Consider the following 26,737-nt stretch of genomic DNA (forward strand, 5'->3'; position numbering starts at 1 on the left):
GTGCTGAAACCCTGCAAAAATACAAAATGCACTGCAGAAATACAGCATCTTTTAGACCTACAGTAGCAGAAATGTGTCATCTGAGAGCCAATCATCCAAAGAGTCTTAATTTTGGAAGCCTTTATTACCTGATGCATTCAAGCCCGATTCCCAAGTTTTATTTACTCTCACGTTCGCTATCTTACTTTATCCTGAGGTATTAAGAAAAGAAAGGGATCTACTAAATTTTCCATCACTGTGCAGATCAATTTTTGTACAAAGAATGTGTCTGCAGCTGAGGTGACGTGAATGGTGTCAAGCTCTGTCTAGGCAGTAGTCATTACCACATCTAAACCTTGCATTAGAATAACCAGTAAAACATTATCTTGATTGCCTACAACATATAGAATTTAAAAACAGGTGCAACCTTCAGTTTGATACACTATACACAAAGGTAAAAAGACTAAAGTTCAAGCAAGAAATAAAGCCTTGTGCAACCCTGGCAGTGGTCTCAGGCAGAAGAATTTTTTTAATACAAACGTCCCTTCTCCAGAACAAAATCCTTGTCACAATCCATCCAGTTATGATGCTGTTATTGCCAGCTGCTTTCCATAGTAAGAATGGTACTTGGCTGCTTTGAAACCAGTGATCGATGTGTCATTTATCTGACATAGACAGGAACAGTAATAACACAGATTTAGAAATTATTGATAGTGGTTTAACATTTCTCAGAAATACGTCCACAAAGACCTTTAAAATAGACATGGATCTGTGTAACATTTAAAACAAATGTCACTAAAATGCAGATTGCAGCTTAATACTACCAGATGGCAAATAAACTGAAACCGTATGTCTCATTTCATGACTAAGATGCTACGTCGTGAATTGAGAGAGATGCAGCCTTTCATGCAGTCGTGACTCACCACACAGCCAGTGGAGTCCAGCTTGCGGTCAGAGATGCAGCGGAAGTTCCTGCTGCAGCCACCGTTGTCTTTGGAGCAGTCCCTTACAGGCCCGAAGGAGTCCAGCAGGACCTCCAAACTGTCGAACGCTGAAGAGATCATCAGCTCTTCCCTGGGAAGCACAACAGCAAGGGGACTCAGGATAACCCAGCTCAGAGCGAACGCACATGTTCCTTACTGTGTTACAAATCCAGACAAAACAAACGTGCTCCTTCCATGGTAACAGTTTGAGGAAAAAAACATTTGTTAAAACTTTAGAAAAATCACATTTTCTATGACGTGCCCTTTTTGTAATAACCTTACCCTAAGACATCTGTTCAGAAAAATATAATTATGCCTTACATTTAATAGACTCATATTTTCAAAATACGTCAAACATATTGCTTTTAAACATAAATAGTAAATCGTGCTGTTTAAGAGACAGAGTGCACAGCATTCTTAATTGGATAGCGCATATGTTGAATGTGAAGTAAAGAAGGTAGACTGCTGGGAGAACTGTTGAAACATCAAAGAAAAATCCACTACTGGAATAAAACAGGCCTTGAAAAACAAAGGATGGTACCCTTTTGAAAGCAATATTTTCTTTTCCTTGTGTTGTACAAGTCTGTTATTTCATTACATTTTCTTTTGAAAAGTGATTTTATCTAACCATTCTTCTTTTATCACAGGCCATACACTCATCTGCATATATTCAGACAATACAGTAGTTAGCTCACCCAATAGACCAACCACTTCATTACAGTATGCTAAAGCGAGTGGAGTATGGCTCGCACTTCATTTTTCTTTTCAGGTGACTAACTTTTTAAAGAAGCTATTTACCAAGCTATTCACTTTTCTCACAGCATATATTAATCTTCAGATAGTCTTATCTTGTCACTCTTAAAAAAAGCCTATAAATGATCTAAATGTTTTATAGAAACGTCCCAATTCTCTGTTGAAACCTACAGGCTTTCATAAGGTGTAACCTTTGCTTTAACTTTCTTTTTGCAGGTGGAACAATGTATTTGTGCATCAAATAAAAAAAAAACCAAATGACAAACTGTTTTACCTTGCAAATCATCAATGAGTGGGAGTCGTTTCTACAAAAGAATGGAATAGATTGCCAGATACTGCATATGGATTCACAAGTACTATTTGCAATACAATCTGTATCAAAGGAACAGATGCTTTAAAAATAAATTAATAAAACAGTGTGTAGAATTGCCATGTACTTTAGTTAACAGTTAAATTTGTGAACAGTAATCAAAAGCAAACTATCAACCCTTTGTTCAAAACCTCACAGACTTAGTCCCATTCCTAAAGTGTTTACAGGGTTTGGTTATATGTTTGTCATATTTTATAAGTAATTGCACTGCATTACTAAAGTAGTCAAAGCTTTATCTTTCAATATTAGAAAATAAACGACCAGTTATATTTGTAATTATACTGTACTTCAACACCCTGCAACCATGTAAACAGTACACCATAAAGATTTAGCAAAAATATTTCATAAAAAGATTTTGCTATAAAAGTTTAATTTTCATGCATATTTAGTAGATGACTAAATAACGTACAAGGTATTAATACATCAATATACAGTAATTCGGTTTTTAAAATGTAATTGTATTTTTGTACACATAAACACAGTTTATTCCATTGAAGCACATCCATGTCCCTGTCAAAGATGAACTTGCTTCCAGCTGTATTCCAGCATTTAAATCAGTGTGAAATACAGCATGAAGAAGAGTGAAATATGTACTTTTGCTGGTGGAACAACACTAACAAAAGGAAACAATGACTTTTGACCAAGGAAATTGTATTAGGCAGTTCATGAGGCAAATATACTAAAGGAGTATAAGCTTTTGAATGGTACTTTATACTGTAGATATTGAAGCATTAAAAATGCGAGAAATTATTTTCAATATTTCACAGAAGTGTATGTTTATAAAAATATCAGTCCAAACCATTTAATTTATTTCTGAACAATCAACCACATAAAAAAAAAACTAACCTCGGTCGCTATCAGATTTTTTGTACACTGTATATGGTAGAATGATTTGCAGATGTGCAAATATGAATGTGATCATGGCAATTGTTCATGTGTTGATTTTTGTAATAGCTTTGCCCCTAGGGCATCAGTTTAGAAAAACATAGCTTTGCTTTACATTTAAAAAACTCATATTTTCAAAATACGTCAAATATATTGGTTTTCAACATAAATAGTATTATTAATAGTAAATCTCGCTGTTCAAGAGATGGAGTGCACACCATTCTTAATTGCTTAGTAGGTGTGCTGGATGTGAAATGAAGATCATCGACCACAGGGAGCAGCAAAGGTTTAATGATAATCCACTAATGGAATAAAACAAGCTTTGAAAAACAAAGAATGGTACCCTTAGTTCCGAAAGTAATAATTTCTTTTTTTGTGTGTTGTACATGCACTTTTCTTTGGAGAAGTGATTTTATCCTTCTTTCTAATCATTCTTTTTTATAGGAGGTCCACACTGAAAAAAGAAAGATAACAAAAATGATTTTTCACTGTGAGGTATTTCCAAGAGTGCCTACTTGAAATGCTAAAATTATTTATCTAAATGAATAGTGTATGTGTTCCACAATAGGGTATTTGCGATACAATAAAGTGCAATTCATTGCGTGTAAAAAATCTGAAAGATTGTAAGCCTTCAAACAGCATAAAAGCTGCAAAATTCATATAGACAACTATTGATTTTAAGGTTTACCTCAGCAATTTTAGAACATAACCTCCACATCATATTATAGTTAATATAATCAATGAACTCAAGGTTAAAACCATGCTACCATTTTTGATTAATTTTACTGTTGATTTAAAAAAGGTTCCATATAAGCCAATTACACATACAGTACATCCTGCACTTTTACAAAATTTTGGCGATTATGAAATGTAGGAAAACAAGAAAGTCCTGTAAATTGATTTGGCATCTCTGCCACTTTGATGGGCAATCATTTGCTACTGAGTCATTTCTAAACTAATGGTGTGGGTATGAATTCAAAATAAGTTCCATTTAAATAAACTGTTACATCTTACAGATACATCTAGGGTATTTTATTTGCAGTACAGGTATTTTTGCATCCGGGATAAGGAGACCTTCTGCACCTTCTGAGTAGTCCTAAGGGACTACCATGTTCGCTCATTTTCATTCCAGTTCAGCTCTAAATGTGGTTTTAATTGATCTGCTAGATTGGTTAGACCTTTGGTTAACTTGTTTCTGCTGTCAGTCGCAAGTTTCAAAAATATCCCAGTTCAAGGTTACATTTTCCAACAACTTCAGCACATAGAAGTTGTGCATAAGCACCTACTGTATATACTGATGTTGTCGAAACTTGTTCTTGCAGTATTTTTGACAAAAAAGGTAATACTGGGCATTAACAGGGACAAAGGGCGATTGACAATGTATCAGACACTCCACACCAAGATGTTTTCACAATGGACAAATTATTTAAATTACAGAAGATAGAAGTGTTTGGGCACTACAAGCACATAATAAATCCCCAGGTCCTGATGATATCCTAGTAACTGTAAATTCAATGCTATACAGCGTTTAAGCCAATGGCATTACGGTTGCAACAGAAGCTCAAGACAAGGGTAGTACCCATTGGAAGGGGGGATGCTAATGAAATGCCCATCCAGAAGACAGCAGGGAATTGACGCAACATACCCAAGTAATTATAGACCAATACGGCAGACTTGTGTTACGTGTACGGTTATGGAAACAATTACTAGAACTAAATTAGAGGATCGTTTTTTATGGAAATAAGATCCTAGAGAGAAGATTTTGAAAAGTTAGGTCATGCTTAGACAGCTTGTTAGAGTTCCTTAAATGAGTAACTACTGTAACGGATACACACGCAGCGTATGCTATGGTGCATTTAGATTTTCAGAAGGCTTTTGACAAGAGTCTCTCACAAAACAATAATTCTCAGATAACAGGTACAAGGCATTCAGGCATACGTGTGTGCTTGAAATAAGAACTGGTTAAATATTACACGGAGAGGACAGATAAGTGGTAAATGCTCAAACTCAAATTAGCGGAGAACCACAGGGATATGTATTAGGCCCTCTGCTCTACATACTGTAATTTATCAATGATCTACTTTCTGGTATAGTACAACTAGTCACATTTATAGATAATACCAAAATAGGAGGATAAGCAAATATTTGGCAGATGACATTTAATGTAGACAAGTGCATGCAGCTAGCAAACTACTGTATAAACAGAGTTGGAAACACTGAACTTGAAGTGTCTACTTACAGTATAAAAAAGCTGTAGTAGTTTATGTTGATGTTACATTTATAACTTCTAGACAATGTGGGGAAGAATTTAAAAAGGAAAGTGAAAATTAAATGTTAGAACGCAGGTAAGAGTAGCACTTAAATCAAGGGATATTATGTTCAAACTGTAGACTGTAATGTACCAGTAAGACCTCACTTAGAATACTGAGCACGTTATAGAAAAAGATGTTCCTGCTCTGGAATCAGTCCAAAGAACCAACTAAATTCCAGGGCTTAAGGGAAGGTCCTACAGTGACAGGCTGAAGGAACTCAACCTTTTTAACCTTGAGCAGAGAAGACTATGAGGGACTACATACAAGTATTCAAAACACTCAGGTCAACCCAGTGGGCTTATTCAGAATGAACAATGAACAACAAATACAAAAGAGAACTACTGTATTTTAAAGTAAATATAAAATCAAAAACTGAAGGCATTTCTTTATCCAAAGTGTTGTGGGAAAGTGATCCCCTCTCTTCCTTCAAGAAAAGGAAACAAAACTCCAATTAGCTACTAACCACCAAATGGATGGGCTGAGTGGCATCCTTCTCATTTGTAACTCTTCTTACATTTCAGACAACACACTTGATAGAGGGCAGCTTTGAAACTCAGAAACTGGTAGAGGGTTCATACCAAATTCCAATTAAAAAAAACAACCATTTGATCATTTAAAAGATAAAAGCAAATTTGCACCAGCGATCGTGATTTAATTTAACCTGCGATTCAGAATTTGGCTGAAGCAAAAACCAGTTGATATTGTACTTCCTAATGAAAGCCGCGAATCTGTAGAATGTCTCTCATTGTTAGAATGTCAAAGAGACTTTGTTGCTGTCTTACTCTAAGACACAAAAGGGTGTCCTTTTGCCCGTACCTGTATATCCAGCAGAAAAACTGGTTGTAGTGCACAACACACTGTATAGATCTGTTATAAAGCACGACTGAGTAGACTGAGTATCAGAAATGTGTTTTTAATCACTGAGCTGTTAAAACAGTATTGGTGGTATGTAGACACAGTTATGCGAGTCATTAAGCAATGACAACTGCTGTCAATTTAATAGCACTCCTTTACCCTGTGATTTGCAATGCATTAAGCATACCCACGCACATCTTCTTTCACTGTTAGCTTCATCAAGCAATAGACAACCTACTGTATACAATACTGGCCTAATTTCTTTCTAAAAAGAAAAAAGAGCTTAATGTATAGATAATTTTCTTTGCATTAAAAAGTAACCTATTTCTATTTTTTGTTGGCCTCTGATTTTCTTCAGAAAATCACAGCAATTTGAAACATCTTTACTCATTTGTGCAGTTGTTTACCATCAATTTCTTTCATACAAGAGTTTTCTTTAATGCACAGAAGTAAACAAAAGACAAACAGCCAGGAGATATTGTGTTTCACCAATATAATGGAAAAAAAAAATCACTTACTCCTCACTATCAGCAACTTGGTAAAGTAAGTCTGTTATACTGTACCTGTTTTATAGAGGATAAATCCAGAATTAAGGAAAAAAATCAAACAAAAATCATTCACTGAGCCGATTATTCTGCTGGAAAAAGAAAATATAGATTTACAGATATTCTGTTTTTCTGTAAAGCGATTGACTGAATTTGGATTCATTTCCAAACCTATTGTATTTCCCCTGTGAACTGCAGAAGGTAACAGGAGACAAAAAGACTAATAAATATGCACTGGCACAAGCTTGAGTAATTTGCTGCCTTGTGCGTAATATATTTCATGCACTGGGAGCAGAATTTCTATTCTGTCCTTTCCTCTCACCTGATGTGCTCCTTGAAATGTTTCAGCATTTATTGTTTTACGGTGCGAACCTTTAATTCCAGAAGGTTATAGTTTGTGTTCTATAGCACACAATCCACCCTGCTCAAAAACAAAATTGAACCAGAAGGAAAACCTTTATCTCTTGAAGCGAACAGCACTAGGAGATAGTGAGGTGAGGACTGGAGCACATTTGCTAGCATAACTTACAGTTTAACACATAAAGAAGAAGAATTTAAGCAGGGGGTTCTTTAAATCTCACCTGTCTGGACTTACAAAAAAATACACAGAATGCAATCAATGTAATAAGTAGAGAATGAGACTTTCGGGCATGGTGTCATGACAGAAATAAAAAAAGTACAAAAGAAGAGGAAACAGAACATCAATAAATGATAGACTGTAAAAAAGGCCTGTTTTACAAACTGTTCAGGGAACAGATTAGAGTACCTTTGATCTGAATTCCAGCAGAGAATCAAATGCTGGAAGTTGTAACAAATTAATATCAGTACCGGAATAAAAAGGTAATATTATATTGAAACGGAAAATACAATGACTCCTCCTGGGAATGGGAGAGAGTGGGTAAGATTGCCCTCAGGGGAGCTCAAAGCATGTCATTCCATCATCTATTATGGAGGTAGAAAAACAGAAATATGCATGAAATGAAATCCAGAAAACAGAGATGATGTCAGACAGTCATCATTAAAATTAGCAACAGACTTCCAAAGACACCATGACAGAGGCAGATGAATCTAAAGAGTGTGCAGCAAAATGCAATAAATACTGTTTTATTACATAAATAATACTTATTTGCACTATATACTGGGTTTTTTTTCAGGATTTCACTGACATGCCAGTCACTCCAATATTCATTTCTGCAGTGGGGTAATGATGTGATACAGAAAATATTATAAGGATATGTATTTGTATTGGATTAATATAAACATTATATTTACAGGATTATATTTATATTAAAAGCAGATACAAAAAAATAAAACAGTGTTGTTGGGTCACAACAAATATGAGCATGCTAATAGTTCTACAAATTAATACTCCCTCAGGGTAAAACACAAAACAAGAAATATCCTTGAGGAAGTTTAATGATATTTGGGCTTTTTACATTAAGTGAAATATGGTAGTTCAGAAGCACTACTGTACCACAAAGGGTTACTATGCCATTTGGAAGGCAGTAAATATGAATAAATAGAGCTGCCAGATCAGCCCTTAGTATCACAAACACAGCAAACCAACACAACGTTTTATAGCACAAAGTGGAATGCACATGTACATTTTCTGGTTGTCAGCTACAGCAATTGGCAGGGGAGTCATTATATTGTTATACTGAATAATTACTCTGTAGAGTGGACTCAGTACAGGGCAGCAACATTGCAACAAGCATAAAAGCTCAAGGATGACTTACTGTAATTTATAACATAATAGGAATCTGATAGACAACTTTCCATTTTTCAAAAAAGCACCTTACTTTGAAGGCCCTATGACACCAGCACTACTTTTGTTTTCTAATGTTTTATTCAACAGACCACAATACAGTCAATTACTGCTACGAAAACAGGTCCACTCAGACGCGTTCTTTTTTTGCAGAAAAACTTGTGTCCAAGAATGTTTAAATAATTTATATCGCAATGGAAAAATTTCAGCCCTTCAGTCAAGCTCTAGGTAACGTGAGGAGGTGATATGATAGCAGGGGATTTATGGAGATGAGTATATTTAAAGTCTAGTGGTTGTAACCCACAGGACTGGGTCCGTAAGGTCAAAGCTACCAGGACTCGCTTTGGAATGAGCCAGGGAGCTGCTGCAAGGATGAAGGAGGCATGGAGGGAGGGCTGTAAGAAAAAACCTCCAAAAGAGTGCTCAGGAGGTAAGATACTTAAATGCAGAAGAGTAGAAGTGGTTGAGATTTAAGTTAGACTTTCCCCTGTACTTCATGTAACACTATGAATGTTTGAGAAGCACATTTTTTTAGCAGGGATGACTGCTGCAGAGAACACTGTTCAGAGGAGTTGGAGAGAGCCCGCTATTTCTTTTTTCTGTGTTTGGTAAGGATATTAACATGGTATTTTGCCTCTAGAAAGGTCCATGCTCAGCAGCACACTGGCAGCCTGGGACACCGCTATCAATAAAGTAACTCAGATGAACGGAGGTTTTGTGTTCCTTGTCTGTTTCTCCCCTTCTCTTCTTTTTCTGTTCTTCCCTTTTGTTATCTTGAATAAAACACTTTAATGTGCATCTCCGGAAGACGGTGGTGTGCTTTGTTCTGTAATTGCTTCTGTGTTTCCTCCCCCATGGGTTCTGGGTTTAAATAAATAAATTTAAAAAAAGAACTGTAAAACATGACTCAATTTAAAGTGTCAACACCCGGCAAACTATAAAGTGTATCTACATTTTTCCACAGTCTCACATTGTACGCAAAGCAGCAGATTTACTCCGTTGGGAAAGTCTTTTTATTTACCTGCTCTCAAGTCTTCCCTTAAAAGAAAAACCATACACATGCAAACATGACACATGAAGGACAACAGAATCTTCCAAATAGAATGGACATACAGTCTATATTTCATTAGTAGTATTATTCACAACTGTAACATACAAAATTAGCAGGACAATCAGCCTGTTTTAACAGCAAAATATCTTGCAATCTTGTAAAGAAAACAGCCCCATTAAAGACATGGGCCCATCATGTGCATTTGCTGTACTATAATACTAGAAGTCTCACATACTGCATCTTGAGCAAATAAAATTGGATCATATGTTAATACTGATTGGAGTCTCCACACAGCTAGAGGTTTTGAGGTCCACTAGGGCTTTGACCTACCCAAGCACCCAAGTATATAAGTTATATAAGTATAGAGTTTGAATTGATAAGGCACAGTACAGTGGAAACGTCAGGTATAATATAATGTCACATATTGAGCTTTTCCCACATTACTAATAGTTCATGTAAAAAAAAAACATAAAATAAAAATAACTGAAGAAATAGTAACCAATAAATAGTTCAAGTGTGTTTTGAAAAAAAGGCCAATGAATAAATGTAGAAATTTGTGATTTAATGCTAGATGAAGATGTATTTGCCAGTGATGCACACATGTTTGTGGAAATTGTAGAAAATCAGTATGGCAGTGAACACTTAGGATACTTTATCTTAATAAAGTTGTTTCTCAGGCAGTTCAAACATTTCACCGGGGTTCTGGAAATTGAGGTTATTTTTTCTTCCTAAAGTAAAGATGCCTGTAGACAAATCATTTACTCTAAATGCTTCAATTTATTCAAGAAAACATTACAATGTACTGTATTTATATATTATTGATTTCCGTGAGCCTCCAGTGCATCTTTAAATTTGTGCAGCCTAGACCTTTAGGAACTTAATAAATTCTATAGACCTAGGAAGAAAGCCATATTGTAACACTAGAAAAATAAAAATGGTTGGTAAAACGTACTGTATGTGGGAGCAATGGTCTAAATATCTAGTGCTTTCCAATAAATTATTTCAAGTTGTGCTACTAAAAACCATTTGTAAAAGCAATACACTCAATAGCACATGGAAAAAAAAACTCTCTGGTCATGTGCAAAGCAAATATAATGCAAACTAAAAACCTAATGAAAAAGGGACAAATTATTATTAGGTCTGATTTTATTTTCTGTTTTGATTGATTGTTTTATGTCTCCCTGTCAGATAAACTATCTGTTAAAATTCACCTTTCCTTCAATTTCTCACAGGTTTCATACATTGAATGCATTAAAGTGTGCATAGAGCATGAGCTTCTTCATTTAAAATGAGTAAATGATACACACACTGTGTTAATCCAGACTCATCTGTTTGCATGCCCAGGAATGTCTATGTACAAAGATTGTACAGTATAAACTCAACTCTCCCAATGGATTTGAAAGCAATGTTACTTTAAGACTGGGTTCCTGCCCTGCACAAGGAAAATGAGACATGCTGCTCTGACAGGCTGACCCATCAGAACCATTCATTTCTGACACACTGCAATTACCACGGTGCCAGAGTTAGCGCCTACTGGATTAGCACTTCACCTGTCATTGAAGTCCAAAGTGAGCATGCAAGTGACCGCCAAAAACCTGAGACAGCCCTGGCTAACTAATGTCCACCCTGTGCTGGCAGTGCTCTACTAGTCATGCACTGCTGCTTGGAGACTATTTCACAATCAGCTATAGATATCACATAGTACTGTACAGCCAACCAGTAACATCCAGGCCAGAGGATTCATGTTTTCAAAGCATGCCTTTACAAGCTGAGCCACACAGGAGACCTAACCATAAATTTTACTGTCTGGCTTTATCTTCTAAACCGTGAGGATTATTTAAAGCCTCTAAACATTTTTATCCTATGCATGGAAGTTTCTTATTTGTTAACAGCTTAATGTTGGGTTGAATGTATTACAGCACTGCATGTATTGTGGTATGTCTTTTACCTGGCTGCAAAGCAAATTTCCCTTCTGGGACAATAAAGCAAATAAATGGCTACACTTGGATCCCAAACACCATACTGTATGCTACAGAACTGTTACATGCAAGACCCATTGAGGAGACTTGGGGATTTTTCATCCTGGTCTTGATACTTGCCAAGAAAGTGACCTTGAGGTTCAGAACAGTAAATTAAACCCAAAAGATTTTATCTCTCTTATGAACACTACAGTCAATTTTAAGTTTTGGCACCGTCAGTATAGGATATATGCTGATGCAAGGGCTTAGGCCTCCAGGCCTTAATAAGTACCAGCAAATCGTTCCTTTAATAAACACATTAAGTATGCCCATCTAACTGAATGACAACCCAGTTATATTTCTTTAAGATGTGAAAAGAAAAATTCCAATTACATCTTTTAGATGTAAAAATGTCAAAATTGAGAGATTAAACCATGGTCATCAAGCTCAACAAACAGCATTTCTGTAGGTGCTTAAAACTTATGCTGTATAACTTTTCCAACAAAAAAGTGGGAAAGTGAAACTGGCCAACCATAAGCTGTGAATCAATATTTCCTTCCACTGGCATTGACTGAATCTAAAAACATTTTTCAGTCTTTTCCTTTGTTTAGAACTTAACTGTATTACCAAAACAGCATAACCTTCAGTACAACATGCAGAATGGAAGTCACCTGTCATGCAGTGAGTTCTTCTGGGGGATGTACTGCACACTTGATATTCTACATATTATGTTAAGTGGTAGGGAAATGACAGATACATCTTGTTAATTTCATGGGAAAGTAACTACAGAAATATTTGAAGTCCAGATTTCTAAGGCTGTATACAGTATAAGATAAGACAATTATTAAAATATTTCAACGTATTTCTAGTCTTGATTCATTTTTGATTTCAGAAATGCCGCAGGCCATAATAAGATTTCAATCCCGGCATCTGATTTAATTATATTACCAAATGAAACTAATTTTCATTTCATTAACATTGATTTTACTTGTTATTCATTTTTTAGCTTTGTTTCTATAGTCTATTAATTATTTTCAGTTAACTACAAACTTTAATCCACTCAGACATGTCTTCTTTATAATTACCAACATAAAATGAAATTAATTGTTCTCAATGTCCAGGATCAGGGGGAGGACTTTTAAAATAATTCTTATTCCCAAACCACAAGGATCTCTTTTCAATATCAAACTAAGACATGATATATTAGGGCTGCATTATTGGTTTTTGGGGGGTTTCAACAAAAGGCATATTTCTACCTTCAATTTTATTACAAAACACACAAACATAACAGCTGTAAGAATTCCTTACTCTAATACTGTATGTTTAGATGTTTACCCAGTTCTTGCCTATCACATTTTATTTTAATTCTATGCTTATTTTTTAATTATTACCTTTATTATATTGTTGCTATGAATCCTTCTATTTCTTCCTTACTGCTTTTGCACTGTAAGATAAATTGAACTAAACGTTTCTTTCATTTGGTCATGTTCACTGGGTTTCTAGATTATTTTTGGCTAGTTTTCAAAAAAGCAGGAAGCAAGGCAGGGATCGACCACACGGCTTCATTGGGGGAGACTGGGAACATTTGTTAAGCTTTACAGGGAAAAAGGGCAATACTTAAGCATCCACATACTTAACGTTATCGTGGCATTTTCTGTGTCGTGTTTTTATCTAGTCAATTAAAATTATTTTTTTTCAAATGTACCACCTTGTGGGCTGATATCACATCCCTCCAGAAGCCCTGCAACTCTTCTAGCTGATCTGCTGTGTAGTGAGTGTGGTGTATAATGTATACTGTAGTATACTGGTGTATAATGGTTGATAGCATCCAAGTGGATTGTTGATTACATAAGTTTTCACCCCTGTGTATTAATACTTGGCAAAGCACCTCTGACAGTAATTATATCATTGTCTTGTACACACAGTATTTTTGTATAAGGCTCTACCAACATTGCACACAAACATGCCTCAAATTTCACCTATTTTTTAGCAGTCTTGCTCGAGCTCTGTCCAGCTGGTTGAGGATGCTTATTTGAACAATTGTCTTAGACAAGACTTGAACAGATTTTAAGTCTTGCCAAAGACTTATTTTATCAGATTCAAGTCATGACTTTGACTGGGTCATTCAAGGACGTTCACTTTCTTATTAAAACCACTCCAGTGTACTGTAGCTTTGGCCTTGTGCTTTAGGCTATTGAGCTACTGGAGACGAATTTTCATCCCAATTTTAGGTCTTAGACAGACTGAAACAGGTTTTCCCTCAATAATTTTCCTGTTCTTTGCTTCATCCATTTCCCCCTCAGTCTTGACAAGCTTCCCAGTCCCTGCTGATGAGAAGCAGCCCCACAACATAATGCTGCCACCACAATGTTTGACAGCAAGGATGGTGCTGTCTGAGTGATGTGCTATTTTGAGTTTGCGCCAGACATAATGCTTTGCATTTAGACCAAAATGTTGCAATTTGAATGAGAACAATTTAAATGTTTTGTTGCAAACTCACGGTAAGACACGATTTCTCAGTTTGGCTGATGGTCTGATACACTTTTCAATTCTCAATTATCAACCTCACAGTGCACTAAGGAGCAGTGTTTTTTAGTTTTCTCAAAAAACAATTCTCCTGATCTGTGCCTTTTTCCAACTTTATCCTCAAGTTGTCTGAAAGATCTTTAGTCTTCATGGTTTAATCTTTTTTTTTAATTCACTACCTGACTGAGGGACCTTTTAGAGACAGGTGTATTTATTTTGAAATCATGCGAACCACTATTATTGTACACATGCAATTTTGTACACCAAAAATAATTTAATTTAACATAGCAAAGGGATGATTACTTATGTAACCAATCTTCATTTTTTGGCTGACATTCATCTACTTTTACCAATAAAAATACTTAGGTTGGACATTGAAGTTTTGATTAAAAATATTCACTTTTAAAAAGTGAATATTTAAGTGCAAAGCACAATAAAAGTGTTTTGAAATTTGTTGGGATGAAAAGCAACATATACTGTACTGTATATGTATACAGTATGATTATTTTGAGATGGGCATCTGTCTTTTCTCTTGAATCTGTATAAAAGAAGTCAATCTTATAATGGGTAAATTATCCTTAAAAGAAATCACACAGTCTAGGTGTGTGTAGTGTCTACACAGACATTAGATCAATAAATTAGATTAGCTAAAGAAAATATACTTTTGAATCCATACTGTAGGTAAAGTATCCTAAAAATAATCAAGTTTTGTCCTAGATTGCTTTTCTTGGATTCCATCCCATGGATTCCAAAACCCATGGATTCCATCAAGCTAGAATGATTAAGAATTAAGAATTCACAATTAAGTATCACAATATAAGATGGGGATTAAATTTTACTTTCAAAAGCATCCATAAATATTAAACATTCTGGAAATTACAAAGCCACCTCTGACCTTGTCAAAGTCAACTGACAAAATATTTAATGCATTTTAAAAAGGGTGAGCAATGTGATTAAATTGCAGTGTAAAATCTTCCAATACTCATAATCCTTCAACTGTATGCAAGTAATGTCTATATTCCTGCAGCTACTACTCACCTGACATCCACAGCATCCTCCATGACAGTCATGTCGGTTTTACACTTGGCTGAAGGGTTTATGGCCAGTTCTGCTGGTGGGATGACAAAACTCTTGCTGAGGGGCAACCACATACCTTCACCAAGGGTGTATGTGAACCTAGCAATGACATTCAGAAAATCACAATTAGACACAGGAAGCTAAAAAGCTGTTTTTTTTATTTTGTCTGTAAAATAAAAAAAAATTGACTGACATGTTTTGCAAAGAAAAAAAATAATCATTTGTGGACTACAATGCATCTGTGAATGGAAAGTTATCATTTGTTAAATAAAGTAGCAATATAATCAGCAGGCTTTAAGACGCACCATATCATAATACTAAAAGGAAAGGTCTGAATGCCTAAAGCATTCTGTATATACTGTACAAATAATGCAGTGAGCTCTGGGAAATACAAACATCAGAAGCTGGAGCTACAGTATATAACTATAGACATCTAAATATGTACAGCTACAGCTGTCTAATATAGACAGCTAAACCAGAAGCATGGATTGCAGAGTTTTAATAGATCAATCAAGGCTCTGTGCCTACAGGGAAAGCTCTGAAAGAAGTGCATGTGGGGAATCTTCAGTCTACCGTAGGACCAAATTGTAACACATCTTACTTCATAAACAGCAAGCAATGGCATTACTCATTAACTGCATAATGCATCCATTAGCAAAATTCTACAGCGCACATTAAAACAGTGGAAAACTGTAAATAATGTACTCTATTTCTCATTTACTGTACATACTGTTAAAACTGTGATATTGCTTTTTCCAAGCAATACTGCACTTAATTACTTCTTTGACAACAGGGAATTCTGGTATTGATTAACAAACCAAGCAATAATTAGAATATTTCAAAAATTCTAATATGTCTGCTTTAACCAACTTTGGTTTGGATCCAAGGACAAAGAACATAATATCACTAGCCTGCTGGATAACACTGATAAGTAACACGGTAATGTCACTGTGCACCAGCATCAGCTTGAAAATGTAGGGTTTATGTCTCAAAAAAAAGCAAAAGGTCATAGCGATACCACCCTATAAATAAATAAAATAACATATTCTACTCTTTAGTGTCCTCTTAGCTGGGGCAGCTGTGTGGTAACTTGAATAACCTGAACCAGGCTCCACAGCAACAGAAGCAGAATTCATTATCAGGGCTGCTTATTCAGCTGTCTACCGGGACCTGAAGGAACTGCAACCGAGTGGTATTACATGTGCAATGCATTTGGGTGGATCTCACCTGGGATTTAGAGGAAAAAATAAGAAAACATTAACACACATGCTGCACATACTGTGTGCTGCATGCATATATTTAACTCTTTAAACATTCAGACCTGGAATCTTGTATCTCAAGATACAAGATTAGGCTACCAAAACGATTGCAGAATAGGAACAAAAGTGAGGAATCCCTTTTGATAGCTACTGTAATTGATCTAAGGATCTAACCTTAACATTAAAAAACAATTTCAGTTTAGTTTTATATCCTTTTCACTCATCACAAACTCAATATCAAACGTACTTCAGATTCAGAAAGGAGACCTTTTGCATTGAACATGAATTTGAGAGAACATTTTGGATTGAGCCCTGTCTGTTGGAGCAGAAAAGCAATGTCCCTCACTTCTTGCAATATAAAATCAATGAAAAATTAATAAACAGCCAGGAGGGATGGCAAATGGCACATGAGGCCATCCTGCATTGTGAAAACAGATGAAAATGACACCATGGCACTGAACAAGGGGTTCATAATTATAGAGGTGCTTTCAAGGATTAGGGTAGTCTCCTTTCAGAATTACAAAATAACATTGCAGTTCTCCAAGCAATGTACAAAAATGTACCATGTGTTAATACTGAAACAAAATCAGAACAGCACTGGAAGACATCAAGGAATACAGGCAGCTGTATTTCAAATACTACGGTATATTATAGATTTTTAAGTAACCAACAATCATAGTAAAAGAAAGCAACCATTTAGTATAACTCAGTAACAGTAAGCAAATAATGCAAAAGGCATCAGCATTATAAAGGCAAATTTAAATACTGTTTTAGGCTTAAGAAAGGTTTTGTCATAGGTTATTATAGTTATTATCATAGGCTGGTATGCCATTATATTAAAGACAGAAATGGCTAGAAGTACATGGATTACTAAAGTTGTTTTTTTTTTACCATTCTGATTTCTGCAATGTGTATTGAAAGAAATGCTAACTTTGCATTACAAGAAGGCACCAGACATGCATGTATGCAGTACCAGCTTCTCTACGAAGAGAATGATTAACAGCTATAAAAGGAAAAGCTTAATTATGTCCCTCCAATTACTTTCCCCTTAGAACTCCAGCGTGCTATGAATCAAAACCCCCACCCTCCAATCTTTTAATAACATTCACTGGATTCTCGCTTCTGATTACAGGGTGCAAGTCTATTAAGTTTTTATTATTACCTTATTTAACTTTGGATTAGGAATCCTAACAAGTTTTCAATTATGTTTCATTAGTTATGTAACATGTGAAACTGTAAAGCACGATTCTCCTGTATGACTGGAACAATGCTTTCTCCTGTATACTCTATAATTCTGCCACACTGCATGCCTGGGTTCACACATGCTATACAGACCAGTGATGTGAATGAACTGTAAGTAAAGTAGAGAATGGATGTCATACTTCAGCACATTTTCTGAGGTTGTTTGTGCAAAATTAGGTCTATTTTGAAGCACTTTTCGTTGGACACATACAGTACTCACTCAGAAACTGCAAGGGCATTAAACCAGTGAAAGCTGCAATGGTATACACAACTCATCCTTCTTTAAAAGGTTAACAAAAACTTTACAAGGACGTTGGCCTTACTTTCCAAGGCATGTTGTAATTGTAGAGAACAAAAAATGATACTATGGACATACAGTATGTAAAAACAACTGAGAATTGTGGGGATTTAGCATTGGCCCAGGAGACACATATATTCCACCATTCTCTAACTGCCTTCATATCATGTTTGAAGATAAAACAACATGTACACAGCAATAATGAGATCGAACCAAATAAAAGCTACAGTATATACTGTATATGTAGAAATCTATATGCTGTTTGTTGTTGAAAACTGTGTCTCATACAATGGCCAAGATATTGTCATATCTGCCGATAATGCTTGTCAATTAAAAACTCCCAAGCACACAGTTCTTAAGCAATTACAGAGGCACTTCACATAAGAACAAGAAAAATAAATAATCAGAAGTTTGCATAACATAGATTTACACAAATGTTGACTAGAAATAATAAAGACTGAAAGCTTTTAAAATTCTCCTCCATTTGTGTTTAAATTTTTCTGTAAGCATTTCAATATTACCTTTTGAAATATATTGTAAAACAAAATACTCTCAGAATAAGCAGACATTTGAAATAGGTGTTAGAAAATTGTTTCATGCTTGATCTAATTTAAATTTCACATTACATAAGGGCAATTCAATGAAAGAATTCTAAGCAAAAAATATTATGCCCAGAGAAATTTAAATTCAAATATTAAAATAAGTTTCAATATTCAGAAAATCTTAAGCTTGGTTAAAAAGCAAAATACAATCTCACACCATGGGAACACTCCAATACATAGAAATGAAAAAAAACACATGTATGAAAAAGCATGATATTGAAACTTGTTTCAGTTATAACACTATAGTTGCATGACTCTTCTAGATTATTCAAAATGTCTGTCAGCTTTTTCTGTCAAACAATATTATTAGACCTAAAAAAATATTTAGGGAGATGGATGTGGACTAACTGAAACACCTGTCAACTTAATATTTTGCTATGATGTAAGATTAAATTAGTAAATTAAACCATGCAGCACATGCAGATTTTCAGCAGGATTTCATCTTCTCTCCACTTTAGTTTTGTTTATTCACACATTATTTGAAGCCTGGTGGATCTTCAATGCCTTTGAACAAAAGAATCCTCCAGACTTATTCAAATCTACTTCATGTGTGAAACTCCAGTCAGTTGGCACACAGTACTTCTTGTCTATTGTCATTTGTCTGGAATTGGTGCAATTACTGTATCTTTGAAAATTCTCTTTTACATATACATGAGTAAATACCACCTGAGCCTTAATGCTCTTTTCCCAACAGCGCAGTGTGCAGACCTTCTCTTGACCACAGCTTTAGTAACATCCAGTCTGATTTGTATTAGCTATCTTCTCTATCAAATCAGCTCTTTTCTAATAGTGTTTTCCCAATTTTGGTTCTTCTTATCACCTGATTCTTTTAACAAGTAAGTACCCATAGTTTTCTATTTTCTCTTGTTTTGACTTTATACAACTAAAACTTTCCTGGAATTGCAGACTAACAACAAAGGCTGGAAAAAAAACTACAGACAAGACAGAGTAACCAGCGGTTCTAATTATATGTCATTTCTAGCTTTCAATGAGGGAGTTATGATATTGCCTTCAGTAGAGCATTCAGTAGAGAAACAGAATCATTCATTAGTAGGGGTGGCTCACTGACAGTGCTGATGACTCACAGCTACTGGTACCTGTGTATGATTCTGGAGAGGGGTGCCTTGTGTGTAGGTTTCAGGTGGCCTTCTTGTCTGTATGGGCTTTCTCCCGTTTAGCTATGCTGGGGTGTTGGAAATATCTGTACAAAAAAAGGCCATGCACTCTCACCTGAAGATGCGATCCGAAGGCTGCTCTCCCATTACCAGGTCGAAGCCACGCTGGAAAATTGTGTAAGGCCAAGGGCTAGGAAGAAAGAAGAGCCAAACAAAAATGTTCTGACTGTGTATTTCCAGATACGCAATGACTATGATTCTGTTTTGATTTGGTCATAATTTTTGCATTGATTAAAACTTGGTTTTTCTAATAATAAATAGTGTTTCATGACAGCCATCGGCGCTATAAGAAAAAAATAAGAACAAACCAACATAAAAAAACATGAGTACTCACATACGATAATGCATACAGATGAAGTTAGGTGTATTATTATCGTCATGCTATTCCTTTTTGTTATAAAATAGTAGGGGTATATAATTCATTTTAATGTTTATCTCTAATGTTTAAAATTGGTTTAGAAAGAGAAATGATAAGAAAGTGGACAATTCAACATTAGAAAGAAAAGCCTATCTTCTGAAATTAATTGCATTGGTATACAAAAGTAAATGCTGCAACAACAATCCAGATGTAGATCCAGATGTTCCCCTTAGCAAATTCTTAACACATTTAGACAGCTTCTGACTTCACAGCAAAAACACAATCAATGTAAACAGTGTTTGTGTATAAAAGATCCTCTTGTTTTAAACGTTCCATTCAATCACATTTTTAGGACTTTTTTACTGTTGCAAAGCTCTCTCTGGGTGTTAAATCCAATTAAAACTCTATTCACGGTTTCACACAGCAGTGAAAAGTGAACAAGAGCCCAAGACCAAAACGATTTCACACCATTATGATGCCCTGCTGATCATTTCTCTCTGAGCCCTAATTATTAGATCTATCGCCCCACCATCGTGACTCCTATCACTATTTAAATTAAGACCCAGAGACAATCATCACAGTTACAGGTTAATCAAATCGTTCTCAAGAGGCATTGCCAATCTGGTTAATTTAATAAAGAAGAAGAAAGAAGAAAAATTAAAATCCATAACTTGAATAGCTTGGATATTATATACTCTAATATATTTATTGCTAACAATTCTAAGGCCAAGATAAAATCAAAATCTTGACTGGAAAGAGAGGTTTGCCTTGTGGAAGGTCTTTTTCATCTTGCCCAAAGTGATTTTGAATTTTTGAGTGGGTTTTGATGATTCTGTCACAGGTCCAAATCACTGTTATCTATTCTGAAGTACAGTATCCTGAATGTGATTCATTGTCACTGTTTTCTTTTGTGTAGTTTACACATGGTAACAAAAGTTAAATATTGTATGCTAAGTAATGATTTGTTCTAGTAAACATAACGTCATCCAAGATTTCATCATTCCTCAAGCTCCAAATTAAACGTTTTGTCTGTGACAGTTTATCTAGGCACTTTTGATAAAGTTAACTCTTCTCAGCAGAAAATGTTTATGTCTTTTTAGCCGATATAAGACATTAGCTTTTTATTGATAACATTGAGAACATTTGTAATTCATTCCACCTTTCTTCCTGATGACAAAAAACCTGAGCTGAAATGTAGGAGGGCTTTACATTATATATGACCAACAACCGTCCCAGAGGTAAAAGAAAAAATAATTAACTTCTGTAACAGTGAGCGCAGTCAAGTGTTTGCACCTGTAAAATGCAATTTAAACAGGTGGATGTTTAGATTAAAGATACCTTAATTCTCATTTAAAAAGGTTTTAATCTAATTCTAAATAATTGTGCTACTGTATTTTATATCCCAGCCTTGTTCCGTATTAAGCTCTTTTCCACAATGGCGGTTAATGAAATTAAAGCAATGCAAAACACAAACAAATTAAATGTTTTTTAAAGAGGTATTATGAACTCTCCTGCTTAAATGTAAAGATATATGTAGTGCTACTGCCTTGTACTGTACAACTAATTAAATCTGGTGAAAGCAAACAAAAGAAAAACCTTACAAACATTGTACTAAAAGCTGCAAGTGCTAATGTGGAGCAGTGGTTAGGTCACTGGCCATACAGTACAAACGTCTGTGGGTTCTAATCCTATGTGGAGCGACCTCTTTTGCACCCTTGAGCAAGGTACTTTACATAGATTGCTCTAGTAAAATACCCATCTGTATAAATGAATACAAACGCCGTTGGGTTTGGATGAAATTAATAATAGTCTGCTGTGAACCTTAAAATTGGGCATTTTTTATTAGAGGAAGCTTTGCTGTATCAGTTAATAAAATATAATGGGTAAATATAACACTCCTCAAGAACTGTCTGGGGATGGTAGATGAAAAATGGACCAATATGCTAAACAGAATAAACAGTACAATATATTCCGAGACACAATACGATGCAATGTACTGTATATGTTCCTGACAGACCTCTATAAAATGGTACAAACTGCTGCAGCATGTACACACCTCTACTACTGTAGACCAAAACATTCACAAAAAGCATGGAAATGCCAACAAACTATGTTGTATTGTTGAAAGCAGTGTTTGGAATGACTTCTGAGTTTGTTTAACAGCACTGTAAACAGCTACAAGGTCTGACAGGCAGACAGAAGCTATGTAAGTTAAAGAGGGAGACCGCCTGCTATTGTAAATAGACTAAAGAACCTGTATGTTACTCACATGGCTGGCTTGGCTAAAAATAAGCCATGATAACTCAGACCAGATACTGATGTAATGACTATCATACACAAGAGAAATCTAGGAAACAACATCTTTTTTTCAGATTTTATGAAGTTACCCAAAACAATAATTAAAGAAATAAACAATGGGCAGATTTTCATAACTTTGATAAGATTCCTTTATCACAAATAGATTGACTTAATAAGGGCTAATTTTCTCTACTAATATGTTTATTACCAGTTTTAAAAGCAAAGAGCAATGCTTACCCTTGGTTGGGAGCCCATTCATTCCGCGTACAAAGATGTTTATGAACAGGGTCCTTTGTGTAGCCATCAAAGCAGACGCATTCACCTGTGTATAAAAACAGGAAACGTAGTTATCCATCACAGAAATACTAGAAAAACAGAAAAACAGTCTCGGACATTTGATATTTACTCTTTGACCTATTGCGTTCACTGACCACGTCTACCAACAGACGCACGTTAAAACATCGCACAAGGTGGAAATAGATCAATCTGTCACTTCTCTGCTCTGTTGTTATTACTAAATTAAATTCATATTTCACTTGGGTGTTTGCTAAGGGTGTTCACTAATGAAGAAATGCACCTCTAGTTGAATATTCAATAGTAAAGTCAAAAGTCACTAACAAAACCCCATTACAGGCAATGGGGACTCCCCTTCACCTCCACCAATGTGCAGCCCCACCTGGATGATGTGACGGCATCCACGGTGTGCCGGTATGCTCACCACACATCAGCTATTAGTGGGGTGGAGAACAGAGTATTGAAGCCAATTCATAGATGGGGATTATTAGGCGGCCATGATTGGTATAGGCCAATGAGAAATGTAGCCAGGATGCAGAGGTAACACCCCTACTCTTTTAGAGAAACGCTCTGGGATTTTTAATGACCACAAAGAGTCAGGACCTCAGTTTAACGTTTCAACCAAAGGACAGTATAGTGTCCCCATCACCACAATGGGGCAATAGGACCCACAGAGACTGCAGGGAGCACACCCCTTACTGGCCCTACTAACACCACTTCCAGCAGTAACCTTACTTTATCCCAGGAGGTCTGGGCTTGCGAGTTGTGAGTTGCAGGGTGATACGGCTGCTGGCTACATGGAAGGGCATTAAACATTGAGAACAGGGGACATTTTACACTACAGGCTATAGGAGTCTGAGACAAGTTTTCACCTATTTTGCTGAAGCTGAGATCCTGGCTTTTCTCAAAACTAGCTTGATGATGTACACTTGGCTACTAGGCTATATTGGACAATTGGCCTCCTCTGATTTTTAACCTTCCCTGTGATCTCTCATTGCAAAAAAAAAAATCAAATGTCAAAATGAATGATGATTATCTACTATCATCTAATGTGAATTAAATGTATGTATACGAACTTCACAGCTCATAACCACACTCTATACATTGACTTACAGTACATGTCCACTGCAGAATACATCGGAAGAAACATTTTTTAAGATTGCAGAAGTGAAAGATAAATTTGAGAAACATATTGTAAATAGCTTTAGGTCTTAGAAATAAACTATGCAATTAAAACTGCAGAGGCATAAAAGTGTTACCGCTCGTATAAACCCATCAACCTTATCAGAGAAAACCATTGCAAACGAAAAGCTAAAAATGCAACTGACAAAAATAATCAATTTACCTCCATTACTTATTATTCTGTGCATGAAATTATCCTGTGTTTGCCACATGTTCAGAATCCTGACACACAGTACCCTATCAGGCTCTTAATCAGAAGTGCTTATTTGGGCTATCATAAATGTTAAGGACCCCTCTCTTTTTTGCTGATCCATCATGTATGAACACACTAGCAAGATGCCTGTTATAATTTGATTCTGTCTGATTGATGGGGGTGAATTTCATAGCTGGGGACTGGCTGGAATGCTGAGCAAGTTTTAAATGCTTTCCTGGGCAGACTAGGAATGGGCAATAATGGAATGTTGATGTGCGTGGAGCTGTGTTTATGTGGGGATATTCACTGTAGTTCAAGGACAGCACAATGAGTGGGCATGCCAGAGAGAAGCCTCAAAACACAGTTGTTCTAGGAGAGTTCAAACTCTGCTCTATACATTATCTTTTGGCAGCTGTTAAGAGCTGTCACTTATGGTGCAATACTAATCATTCAATTTTTTCTCTATTACCTCACAAGAAAAGCTTTTAAGATTATATTGACTAATGGCAAAATATTCTGACATGGTGCAAAAGGTATATGGGATTGCAAATTCTATTCTGCCTTTTATTGTTATCTACACTGTTCAACTGAACAAAATCCACTCTAAAAAACTTGGCACCGCAAAGTCTTAAATCATACAGCGCATCTTCTACAACACAGTTGTTCACAAACCATTAATATTTTTGGATTTTTAAAATGGTTTTCATTTTCAAGAAGTCTCTAGACAAAATTCTTCTGAAAATAAATCCAAAGGTTGTCAAAAAGTACAGAAAAATGTTTAGGCTACTTCATACTATGGACAATGAAATCACTAGAACAGAAAAATTCACTTCTGAAAGACAAGCAGCTCAAAATGCACATCTTGAAACTATAATTTGAGACACTTTTGAAAGCCCCTCGAAAATGCCATTGCCTGACCATAATTGCAAATCAATAATAGGTAATCATAACTGGAAAGACATTATAATAATACTCTTATGTTGCAGTGTGTGTAAATTACTCTGACTTTCACAAATTCTGTCATGCTTTGATAACAGGACTTACAGTATAAAAAGAGTCTATTCTGGGGGCCTCATGCCCCAGGATCTATGAAGAACATTAAGATCATCTACAGCACACCATGGTGGCACCATTTTAGTGCAGCGGAGCACATATCTGTTTGAGTCAAGTGTTCAGGGACTTGTGATGGTGACTAGAATTGAAGGCTCAGCTGCATAAACATTGGCTGTACTTTTATTCTGATCTCACAGATAAATGTCAGTGGGTTGCTGCATATTTTAAAGTAGAGAGTGTGACAGTTCATATATGTATTGGGAACCTGTTACAGTGACATCACTCCCTTGAGTTTTGCAAGAGAATACATATTTCCCTTTCTAGGGGAACGGGCTTTTGGCCTCAATGGAGCTATGCAGCTTATGCTCCTGTGACAGTGGTTTGATTCTGAGGTTCAACCAAGTATGGTGTACTGAAATCTTTCATTCCCCTTATTTACATCAAACAAAATTTGGGAGCTTAGAAAATTCTAACACTTTGCAAGCTTCACCTGTCTATAAAGAACCTATTTAAGGCTCCTCTCCACAGTATAACATTCACATTCACCCCGATATTCAGGAAAGTAAGAGAATAAGAGAATAATCACTCTGAGCAGGTTTTCACAAAGATCCACTGTGAATACCAAAACTTAATTGCTTCTAGTGACACCCTGACACAAAGGGTTTGAAACAAAAGTGTGAAAAAATAAGATATAAATGACTGATTTAATTAAAGTGTCAGTGTTAAATTAAATTCCCATCAGATCGGCTGTCATATAACGGAATGTTAGAACTTTCTTTGCCCTCTATTTAGGATTGTATCAAAATATCCAATGCCAAATATGTTACACATACTGTGACACTCAGTAGTCAGTAGTAGCATGTACTGTATCATGGTTAGGGTCAGAAAGCTTTCTGAAGACTGCAGGCATATACAGTAGCCATTGACCTCCTCATGTAGAGGAATGGTTATAACAAATCCACAAAAATCTGAATTTTCCTCTCCACTATTCAGAAATTTAAAAGGTTACCCTTAAATATAAAAGCTGTATATTGGCAAACCTTGAACCTACAGTCTGCTAAAAAAGTAGCTTGGGAGGTAACCATAAAAATACAAAGGTAACAGCTAGAGATCTCCAGCATTAACTGACTGGATACAATGTGTCACAAACTACATTCAATGCATACTGTATACTACATATTCAATGTAGTACTGTATTCATTTGATATATACAGTACCACATATTCAATGTGTCCTATGTTCAGATAAAACAAAAACTTTTGATTCTTCTGACATGCTTACCAGTGTTTGCAGTAAAATGCTCCTTTTGAGCAAACACCCAAGCCCAGTGAGAAATATAGCAGGAGGAACTTTTATGTTTTGGAGTTGTTTGGCATCTACCGGTGATGGAATTCCTGGCAGCACAGTGGTAATCACCAACGCCTGGTTTTGAGCTGACAAGCTCACGCCAAGAAAACGGACATTCCAGCATGACAATGATCCAAAGCAAACACCCAGAAAAGAAACTAATAACAAAATGCATGAAATGCACACAAAATAAATGTTCTTAATGGGCTATCAGTCTCCTAACCTCAACCCAATTTAATGGTTTTTGTTCAACTCATGAAGGCAGCTCACAAACAAACATCATATGATCTGAAGGACCTACTGTAGGGCAATTCTGCCTGGGGAATGGTAAAAAATTCTTCAGGAAGCACTAAAACTGTACAGTACAATACAGGAGG

The 26,737-nt window shown here is 35.8% G+C and overlaps 1 protein-coding gene across 1 annotated transcript in view; it reads right to left on the bottom strand.

The window, feature by feature from the left end:
• astn1 (astrotactin 1) overlaps nt 1-26,737 on the bottom strand; it is a 251,224-nt gene that overhangs the window by 127,326 nt on the left and 97,161 nt on the right. Inside the window, exons 8-11 of the mRNA XM_088927324.1 lie at nt 22,529-22,613; nt 19,691-19,765; nt 15,021-15,158; nt 903-1,053 (exon numbers count right to left, since the gene is read on the bottom strand). Coding sequence (XP_088783450.1) covers nt 903-1,053; nt 15,021-15,158; nt 19,691-19,765; nt 22,529-22,613 — 449 coding nt within the window. The remainder of the gene's footprint in view (nt 1-902; nt 1,054-15,020; nt 15,159-19,690; nt 19,766-22,528; nt 22,614-26,737) is intronic.

The sequence above is a fragment of the Atractosteus spatula genome, chromosome 11 (genome assembly GCF_055471065.1).
Source record: "Atractosteus spatula isolate fAtrSpa1 chromosome 11, fAtrSpa1.hap1, whole genome shotgun sequence".
Lineage (NCBI taxonomy): Eukaryota > Metazoa > Chordata > Actinopteri > Semionotiformes > Lepisosteidae > Atractosteus > Atractosteus spatula.